This window comes from Lactuca saligna, chromosome 6 (genome assembly GCF_052625555.1).
Source record: "Lactuca saligna cultivar CGN05327 chromosome 6, ASM5262555v1, whole genome shotgun sequence".
NCBI classification, from domain to species: domain Eukaryota; kingdom Viridiplantae; phylum Streptophyta; class Magnoliopsida; order Asterales; family Asteraceae; genus Lactuca; species Lactuca saligna.
In genome coordinates, this window is record NC_136422.1 from 173,601,437 (window position 1) to 173,612,825 (window position 11,389).

An 11,389-nucleotide genomic window follows, 5' to 3' on the forward strand; every position below is an offset into this window, starting at 1 on the left:
CATGTTTAGCGATGATGGATGAATCTATTGATAAACAATATACCGCCCACGAGATAGATTTTTTGGTTAATTTTGAGACGTATTATGGAATTTTTTTTTGTTAGTTTTGTGATTGATAAAATCTATAATGTCCATTTATCATTGATATGTCATATATATTGTATATTTGAATATGAATGACTATTGGTCCGAGCAAACGGACATATATAAAATTAACAAAAAAAAATGGTCACTAATACGTCCCAAAATTAACCAAAAATATATGTTGTGGGCGTTATATATTTTTTAGTCTATGGCTAAGCATACCTGTGCTTTTCTTTATTATAGTAATGTTTGTAGGAATTCCACCATTACTTAAAAAGTAGGAAAAACAAAGATACAAATACAAATATACAGTAGATCGCATTCAAATTACATAGGATAACAACAATTTCATTCCGTTTTCACTTGTTTGCTTTCTTGATCAGTACTGACTTCTGTACCAGTAGATACCTTTGTTCTTCTCATCACCCTCATCCGGCTCAACAAACAGACAGTTCTTGGATTCTCTCCATAACGCCATGAAAAATGGAGTGCTATCTTTTTGATAAAACTCTCCCACAATTGGCCTGATCGCTTTGGTGGCTTCCATGGCATGATAATGAGGAGTGTAAGAGAACAAATGGTGTACGACATGTGTGTCAGTAACGTTATGGAACACCTTGTTTAGAATTCCGTAATCCCTATCCATTGTTGAGAAAGCACCATTCATCCAGTTCCATTGAGAGTCGTCGTAGCGGGGCAAAGACGGGTGAGTGTGTTGAAGGTATGTGATGGTAACAAGAAACGCGTTCATGACCATCAACGCACCTCCGTAGACACAAAAAACATTAGCGAACCCTGCAAATGTCGCCATTTTATACAGCAACCAAGAAAAGCTGACAAGTCCGATGTCAGTGATGAGGATCAGGACTCGCTCGTTATCAGAGAAAATAGGGCTTCTTGGATCATAGTGGCTTGCGAATTTATCATAAGGTCTTCCGGCAGCATTGATGGACAAGTAGATATACCATCCGAGACTGAGTTTGACAGCAAGGGTTAACGTTCGACCTATTGGATTGTCGAGGTAAAACGCCGAAGAACCGAGTTTTGATTTTGTCTTTGGGACATATACTTCGTCACGGTCAAAAGAACCAGTATTAGAATGGTGACGACGGTGGCTTATTTTCCAAGAAAAGTAAGGCGTTAGAAGGCATGAGTGTATAACAAACCCTATACAATCGTCGACCCATACATAGTCACTGAAGGCATGGTGACCACATTCATGACCAATAACCCAAATTCCGATGAACACACAACCTTGAACGAACCAATAAACCGGCCATGCAAGGTAAGGAAGAGGGTGAGGGAGTTGTGGAATATAAGTTGTGGCGAGGTAGTACAAGATCCAGACAACGGTGAGGTCATGGACAAGATATGAAAAGGATCGAATCAAGGATCTTTCAAAACATTGAGGAGGTATGGCTTTCTTGATATCTGCTAATGTAAAGGGAGGTTTCGTGGTTGGGGCTCGTTTGCTACTTTGTGTTTCGGAGTTCTTAACATCTAGATCACTAGGATATGAACGGCCGGCTCCCATGTTTCTTAAGAAATAGATCCACAAAAAGCCAATTAGAAAATACAAAAAAGGGAGTATGTGACCTTTGGATATAGGGTCTGCCATATATATATATATATATATATATATATATATATATATATATATATATATATATATATATATATATATATATATATATATATATATATATATATATATATATATATATATATATATATATATATATTCTCATTTAAAGATCAACGTTTGACTACGTCAATATTGGTTACAATCTATTGCATACTTTCATTTTATTAGAGTCAATCAATCAAATTCATATTTGTCTTATTTTATAATTCATACCACAGTTACGATTGAGTATAGCACACACCAATTATTGATGTAAATATCATATCGTGTGTAAACAATATATAATATTGGTATTTATGTTGTTCATTTATTAAATAAACAAAAATAAACGTTTAAATTGTTTACGACCCTACATTAATTACACTACTTTTATTTACACACGACACTAATTTCACACTACTTTTATTTACGCAGACACGGCTAGAATTATACATCCGTTGAATATAGCCTTAAAATGTTCCAACGTGCCTTTGTCACATAGCATGACTTTCCAACCTTTAAGAGAAAAAATAAATATGCCGGAGAATTTCCTTTTATTGTTCGGTAAAAAAACTAAACGAAAAACACATGGCATGACTTTCGAACCTTTAAGAGCAAAAAATAAATATGCCGGAGAATTTACTTTTATTGTTCGGTAAAGAAAACTAAACCAAAAAATTATTGGCTCCTTCTCTTACTTATCGGTTTCACCGCCAAAAATGAAATAAAAATGGCGAGGAAGAATATGGATTTGTAGATGTTGTAGAAGGTATGTAACGAAATGTTACTTAAGAATTCATATTAAATCAATTGAAGGTTTTGGTTTCTTTCACGTATTATATAATCTTGTTTGTTGTGCAAGAATTTCAATCTTATAGCTTGGTTTAATCTTACTTTTACTGGAACATAAATATTTAATATATTTGGATTCGTACAAAGTCATTATAATCTAAAGTTAGTCAAGCATGACTAGTTTTAGGCTTTTAGCGAATTTATTAATGAGTTCATTTTTAATGGTTACAACTTTTTTATATTTAAGAGAAAATTTTATAATTGGATCCTATCCTTTGTAAAATATCTCATTTGAGAACTTTCAAGGAAAACATCACGTTACTAGCCGTTACTAGCCTTTATGGTTTGCAAAATTACATCAAAGGTCTTTGTGTTCGTACATCTAATTTTTCAGCTATTAGATTTTAATGAAAAAACTATTTTATATTTCTACCAAATTTACAATATACTACAAACCTCTACGATCATTAATGTAATTTTGTAAATTTGAAATTATATATATATATATATATATATATATATATATATATATATATATATATATATATATATATATATATATATATATATATACTATTTATAAAAGAAATCTAACTATTTCTATAAATATATTGAATATAATAATATTATTTTTTTAAAACGTCCAAACTATTAAGCTTGAAGTACAACCCATTTGTAATATAATAATATTAAAACTTTAACCCTATCATTTATCCCCTAAAAATCTCGTATCAAATTAATAGAAGAATTCATTTGCAAATTGAACCCGTCAATCTCAACACTTCAGCCATTTCAAGCGGTCAATGTCAACAATTTATAGAGGATCTCTTCTCTCACATTGGTAACAAGCCATCTCATAATATCTATCTTCGTGATCCCTTCAAAGTAAGAAATATACGCACACTCTCTCGAAGAACCTTAACCAATAACCAAGACAGTATAACCACCACCACCACAGCCGCTCTGCCTCTTTCCACCTTCAACCAACCACTATCACGACTACCGCCCTTCCTCTCACCCACGACATGAACTTTCTTTTGGAACATAACATTTTTCTTTAAAAAAATATCGTTGAAAGAAGCTATTTATCCCTGCCGTTGTGCGTGGGTAACGACTAGTATATATATATATATATATATATATATATATATATATATATATATATATATATATATATATATATATATATAATTTCAACAACTAGATAACCTTTTTTTGTTTTTGATATTTTGTTTTCTATTTTTATTTTACAATTTTAGTTATTTATGGTTTTTTTAATGTTTTTATTTATTTTGATTTTAAGTAAGTAAACTTAAATTCGATAAACTATATCAAAACCGTTTTTTCTTTGTTCTTTCTTAATTTTGAATTGAAGCGCTAATATATATATATATATATATATATATATATATATATATATATATATATATATATATATATTTTATGTTGTTACGATTCATGTTTGTTTGTTTTTTTTTTTTTTTTGATGATCCATAATTACTATTGTTAGCAACTTTATGTTTGCATTTATCATTATATTATATATATATATATATATATATATATATATATATATATATATATATATATATATATAGTTATTTATTATTCTTCTACTGTTTTTATTTATTTTGATTCAAGTAATTAAAAAAAAAAAAAAAAAAAAAAACCAAAATTATAGTATACTCTAATATATTAATACGTCTATGGGGATAGAAGGGTAAAGCCATGAAAAGCCTAAGGGCTAAGTTGCAATTTTAGGAACAAGAGGAGTACGTTGCGCGTACATACGGGTACGTTGAGCGTACTGGGCGCACCCTAGTATGTTGGACGTACACTTGTGTATGTTGGGCGTATTCATGAAAGAAGAAAACCCTAATATTTAAGGTCTGAGTGCTATGTAAACAACCTTATGAGCTCATAACCCTCCCTTACCTCACCCTCCACTGTTTAGAGTCGTTTTCTCCAAACCCTAACCATTTCCTTGAGTGTTTGTGCGTATTGAGTGTTTCTTGAGTGTTTTAAGAAGAAAGTGTTGCATCAAGGATTGGGAGAAGAAGATCAAGCTTGTAGATCTGAAGTTGGGTTGTACCCTAGAAGCTCCAGAAGGTAAAAAAGCTTCAAACTTTATGCATATATGTATAGATCTTGCAGTTTTGCTTTAAAGAACCATTTCTTCTCCCAAAAATTCCCAAGATGGTGCATGATGTGATTCGGATGAAATGAACTATCCTTCTAGACTCGTGAAGGGGTTTTGAGTGATAAAAATGAGGTCCCAATGGCTTAAGATGTCCCATTCATGGAGTAGGAAGGTCTTAATGGATTAAGACCAAGTATTAAGAGCTTTCTGGACATCCAAAGTGATAACGTTCGTGACTTCATGGGTCCTAGGCACATGTGGTCTTTGGATATGAATTTGGGCTTAAGTGCTTCAGCCATTATGCACTTATTCAGATTTTAGCAAACCACTACGTATGCCCAACGTTAATCCAGTACGCCCAGTGTGCTGGGTCAACCACCCCGATGGTGGTCAACATCAGGACAAGTACGCCCAGCGTAAGTCCTCTGTTGCGCCTTTGACAATTGGGTTACGGGCTGTGGACTTTGTATGGAATAATTGGATTTGGGAATTTACTGGACTTTATGAATATGGTGTTTTGGGCCACCTTTGGATATGGATCTTTGATTAAGGCCCAATTAGGGAGTTGGGCCCAATATGGTAAATTGGGCCAATAATGGGCCTTGTATATGTGGACTTGTGGACCATGAATTGGTATTGGGCCTTGGCCCAAATTATAGAAAAGGCAAACTGGACTATATGGATCCCTTAGTTAAGATTGATAACCCATATGTTGATTTAGCATTTTTTAATTTTGGATAGTTCGGGATTCTTGGCGGGACGGTAATTCGGGAAAGTGACTCTTCAGTTCGTATCTAACAATGTGAGGTGAGTTATCCTCACTGTACTCAAGGGTCTAAGGCACCAAGGTCGGCCCTTTGATTTGTTATTTGGGATTGTTATTGTTGTAATATGTTAGCTCGGTATCCTACTAGATAGGATGGTTATATGTTAGTATGATTAGTTAGATCGGTATCATGGTAGATCGGATGTGGTTATGCTTAGTGCCATATAGTTTGGTCTGACTATCTGTATGCTAGTAGGAGATTACCTATTATACGTGCACATGATTGATTGGTAGTTGAGGGTATTCCATCCCGAGGGTGATTGGACCCTAGTATGTTGTCTTTATAGGTTGTTAAATGATTATCTGATATAGGTGTACATGTTTGATTGGTTATGGGGGCATTCCAACCTGATGGTTAAGGGCCTAGGGTATTCCAACCCGATGGCTGATTGGACCCATAGTATGTTGGCATTCCACCCCAATGTTTCAGGGGCCTGCGGTATTCTATCCCGATGGATGATTGGACCCATAGTATCTGTTATATATGTATTGTGTGTGTGCATTCCAACCGATGGTTGTGGGCCGAGAATATTCCATCCCGAGGATAATTCTACTCGTAGTATGTGGGCATTCCAACCTGATGGTTGAGGGCCTAGGGTATTCCAACCCGATGGTTGATTGGACCCATAGTATGTTGGCATTCCAACCCGAGGGTTGAAGGGCCTGGGCAATTCCATCCCGACGGATGATTGCACACATAGTATGTTGTTTGTTATTGTATGTGTATTGTTGTATGTATGGGTATTTTGGGGGTAACTCACTAAGCCTTTGAGCTTACATTTATCGATTATTGTTTGTGGTGTAGCAGATGACCGCGGGAAGGCGAAGGCGTGACCGTACACTTCCTCGATTTATGATTATGATTTTTGGGAGCGCTGATGCTTAACATATTTTTAAAATTTTTATGTATAATTAATGATATTTTGGATATTTAAAAAGTTTTAAATTTTCTTGATTTTTATGGATGTTACAAGTTGGTATCAGAGCCTTCGTTTGAGTGAATTGGAGGAATACTCGTGTAAATCCAGTCTCAATCAAGGAAATATTTTCAAAACGATTTTTAAATGGTTTTCAGAATAATTAAAAGAGGATGTGAAGTGTACAATCAGTTTGATCCAGTAAGTAGACACCAAATTACCATGTAGTTATTTGATTATGTGATATGTTAGAACAACATACTAGTGATAAGATAGGGATCCTCAAGAACCGTATGATAGAATTGTCTAATCTTTGATGCCTTATCTTATGTAGAGTACCTCATTGATTGTTGTATGAATCTTTCGTGTGTGAATTAACTATTGGATGAATACTCCATGTCACATGCTACATGGATTAAATAATCTTATGGTAAGGGATTTAGTCATGCTACGCAGCTCTTGTATGAGTCCAACCATTGTTGGATTAAATCTTTTAGTCTAATATTGCTTAAGCCATGCAGTATTTGATTGTATTCATGCAATAGTTAACTGGCACCAATGGAGGGTCGTGTGTCAGTTGGTGGATGGGTAGGTAGTAAGAGGCCAAGAGGCCAGTTATGAGATAGTTATCATTCCTCTAGGAGCGAGGATTGAGTGCTCTCCGTGTATATGTATATTGTTAGGGTGTTGTGGTAATACTTAAGATAAATATGGGTAGGTGTGGAAGGTAGTATGGGCCCGTACTACTAAAAGCACATGACCCATACGCGTATCAAGGAAGTCACAACCCCTAGGGTTTGGTTAGGAGTTGATTCTCGGGTTGTTATGAGGAGTATCTGATATCTTTTTGGTATGTTTTCAGCATGGTGGTTACACGAAGATTCATGACTGGATCCGGGTTAGGATCAAGAGAGGGTGGATAGGAGGCGCCGGCAACGCCCGAGACTATCGGCATAATGAGGCCAGATGAGATGGATGATAGGATCCGGGAGATACTGCATGCTGAGGTTGCTGATATGTTCTAGGTTCAGTTGTCGGAGATTTTTGGTTCTATCAAGACCACTATGGTGGAGTATTTTCATGATCGTTATGCAGCCCTTACTGAGGTGGCTGCCGTTGCAGCCACAACAGTTGTATCAGTGGCAGGGTTGGGAACTGGCCGAGTTTTTCAGTAACGAGACTTCGATAACACGAAGCTCCCAACATTTGATGGTACTCAGGATCCAATCATAGTCATGAGGTGGCTATCTAACATGGAGGGATTTTTCTTCACATGTTCATGTCCTGCTGACCAGAAGGTCAAGTGTGCTCTGAACCTGCTGAGGTCCGAAGCAAAGGATTGGTGGAGGTTGATTGTTGGATTATATTCAGACGAGCAGTGTGTGGCGGTTACTTGGGATTGATTTTGGGATATGTTCTATACCCATTACATCTCGAGGGTTGAGCAGGAGAGACTAGTGTAGGATTTCTTTGATCTGCGATATGATTCAAACTCGGTGATGGAGATCACCCGCATGTTTACTGAGAGGGCGATGTTTTGCCTGAGTTTTCTTCTAAGCAGGCTCAGATGACTCGATATATAAGCATGCTCAAGACAAACAGCAGGCCGTTCGTGTCCGCGTAGAGATTTGATACCTTACTAGAGTTACAGGAGGCCTCTAGGAGGCATGAGCTTGAGATTGAGCTTCAACTGAGAGAGCAGAGACAGGCTTCGGCGCAGTCACATCCTGTGCTCAAACAATTTAGGGCTGCTGACTACAGACAGGAGAGTTAGAGGGGTTGTACTTGTGGAATGTGGGGCAAGGTACATGATGGGGTTTGATGATCTTCTTTAGGATGCCACAAGTACAGGGGCTGGTGTCAGACTTTGTTACCATTGCGAAGGATTATAAGCAACAGACTACAGGGGCTGGTGTCAGACTTTGTTACCATTGCAAGCAGGTGGGCCATATGAAGGCCCAATGTCCCCTAGTAGCTTCCAGACCAGTGCAGGCCCCAGCACAAGCTACCCTGAGGATTACTAGCGGGGTCCGGGTAGAGCAGAGCCTCTGAAGGCTTTAGGATGTGCCTTTCAGCTTACAACCGAGGAGGCCAGGACAATAGCAAATGTGGTGACCGGTATGTCTTTTCTCCTATCTATTTGATTATGATTGTATATTGAGCTTTCGTTTTCTTTCTACATGAGTTATTAGGACATATGAGATGTTAGGGATAATTTATTATCAAGGGATCGTGAAACGACCCAAAAACACGACCCAAAAATTTTCGTTTTTCCATATAATCAAAACCATAATATAAATATCATAACATAAAACATACGCGATGTATCCCCAAAACATAATAAAATATTGTGCGGAAAACTGTATCATACTACATCAATCCAAAACATCAAGAGACATCCCCAGGATAAAAGCTTTGCTGTGGTGTGTGCGATGCTGTCACCCCGAGCTCTTCCCTTTGCTTGCGGAAGTACCTGAAACCAAACTGAAACTGTAAGCACGAAGCTTAGTGAGCTCCCCCAAACTACCACATACCATACAATAACATATAAACACATATTGGGCCTTGCCCACTGCATCGGGCCGAAGCCCGGAAACTACATCGAACCGAAGTCCGGAACTGATTGGGACCTTGTCCCCTGCATCGGACCGAAGTCCGGAACTAACTGCATCGGACCGAAATCCGGAACTAACTGCATCGGACCGAAGTCCGGAACTGACTGGGACCTTTTCCCCTGCATCGGACCGAAGTCCGGAACTAACTGCATCGGACCGAAGTCCGGGACTGACTGGGACCTTGTCCCCTGCATCGGACCGAAGTCCGGAACTAACTGCATCGGACCGAAGTCCGGAACTGACTGACTGAACATGGCATAGCATAACACATCAACTAGCATAACACAAATACGACATGCTACATCGGGCCGTGGCCCGGAACACATAATACTTAACACATAAAACATAGCACACAAATCCTGTTCGAACCACGAAGGCATCGAACATACTAACTACTGCATCGGACCTAAATCCGGAAACTACTGCTAACTGAACGGGCCGGCATTGTGGCCTTAGACCCGTTCCTACTGGAAGGAGACTCACCTCGTAAGCTGGCTGCTGAGTGTGTGGCTCGGAAAGCTAACGGCGGCTGCTCCTGAATCTCCTCGACTACAAGTCCATAAACACACTCAATCAAATACTAAACACTGCGCTTGGGGTAAAATGACTCTTTTACCCTCGGTCAAAGTCAACTCTCCTTTGGGCTGACTCGCCGAGTTGGGCCACCCAACTCGCCGAGTCCTACTCTCACTTTTCACTTTTACTCACTGCTACTCGTCGAGTCTGGCATCGACTCGACGAGTACCCTCTTGATCCAAGAACTCAGACAATCTTCATCCGACTCGCCGAGTCGTATGAACAGACTCGACGAGTTGTTCCTGATCCAAGAAGATTGCCTTGGACTCGCCGAGTTGATGAACAACTCGCCGAGTCCCTCCATCACTGAGTTCACCCTCAACTCGCTGTGTCCACTCTCTAACTCACCTCGTCCACTCGACACTGATAAAACTGAAGAACTCGGGACTCGCGACCCAACTCGTCGAGTCGTTCTTCCGACTCGCCGAGTTGCCGCCATGAAACTGATTTTTACTTGATTTTGTTTGAATCCAATGCATACAATTGATAGATCTGAGTCCAATAAGCTGATTTACCACGTAAAGTTTCCAACTTTACGTGTACAACCTCATGAATAAGGGAAATAAGGCTAAAAGATGCATAAAATGGGTAGATCTATGGTTATCATGCAATATAACTCCAAAAAGACAGTAGATCTGGGCTCTACAACACCCCAACATTCAGATCCATAGATATTCCGACTTAATAAAACGTTCATGCAAGTGTAAGGCTTGGAACAAGCATCAACTAGCTCTTAGGAGAGCTCTAATGGAAGTTTAAAGCATATAACAAGATGGAACTCCGAAAATACCTCAATTAACTCTGATTTGGCCTTGGATCTTTGCACTACAACACTTCTCCTTGCTTCTTCCTTCTTCTCCTTCTTCACACCTTCACAAAATGGCACCAAAACACATATAAGCTCTTCAAGGGAGGTTTAGGGTTCTATAGCTGCGTTTTCAGGGTGAGGGAGGTGAGAATGGGGGCTATAAGGTGGTATAAATAGTGGGCAACCCGGGGATTTTAGGGTTTCACCCAGACAGATGGACTCGCCGAGTCAGGGATATGGACTCGCCGAGTCCCCGGCTCCCGCGTGCCCTCAGGCACGACCCTACTCGGCGAGTCAGGCTAGAACTCGCCGAGTCCCTCTTGAAAAAATCACTATAATTACCAATAAATCAACATACCGGGAACGGGTCGTTACAGATCGTAGATGGTTAGATCCCGGAGATGCATTTGACGATAAGAGATATGATAGAGAATTGCCAGTCTAGGGCGAGCAGTTGTAATTTACAAATTCAGAGACCATCAGCGGGAATTCAGATTCTTTTGAAGTTCGTTACATCGTATTGGGACGGTTAACTCGTGTATCTGTTTCGCCACCAACATGTAGTGGTTAGTGCTTTAAGTGGGGGAGAATTGGGAATTCTCGGATGGGAAGTTAGCTATGGGAGATGTTGTCTGTTGCAGTTCGGACTACAGTTTCCAAAGTAATTGGGTTGAGGCGGTCCAGGCATGCTGAAGACTTTGGATGGGTTTTGTTAGTTATATGCTCAGGTATTGAGTATATGTTAGGGGGTAGCAACTTGTTCTATAAGCGGATAGTGTAGGGTGAGGTTCCAGTACCGTAACACTTGTTGGTTTTGTGAAGGAAATTGATTAGGCATTCTTAGGAAATAGAGGAGGTGAGTACCTACAGGATGGAGTGTTGGACATATGAAGTGACAACATCATTGTCGATAGGTATTCTAGTCATAGGCTGTGAGCAGAGAGATTGTGATAGTTATGTCTCTCGTAGGATCGTGTTTGGATTGGATGTATTATTGAGATTTGGGG

At 38.9% G+C, this 11,389-nt stretch overlaps 1 protein-coding gene across 1 annotated transcript; it reads right to left on the reverse strand.

Moving 5' to 3' along the window:
• Positions 1-248: 248 nt before the first annotated feature.
• LOC145000455 (delta(12)-fatty-acid desaturase FAD2-like) lies at positions 249-1,688 on the reverse strand. Its single transcript, XM_078959684.1, has one exon. It carries the CDS (start codon positions 1,616-1,618, stop codon positions 464-466), a length of 1,155 nt encoding a protein of 384 aa, XP_078815810.1. The 5' UTR covers positions 1,619-1,688; the 3' UTR covers positions 249-463.
• Positions 1,689-11,389: the final 9,701 nt, after the last annotated feature.

Coding starts and splice junctions, on each gene's coding strand:
- LOC145000455 (XM_078959684.1), bottom strand. CDS start 1,618: ATGGGAGCCGGCCGTTCATATCCTAGTGATCTAGATGTTAAGAACTCC.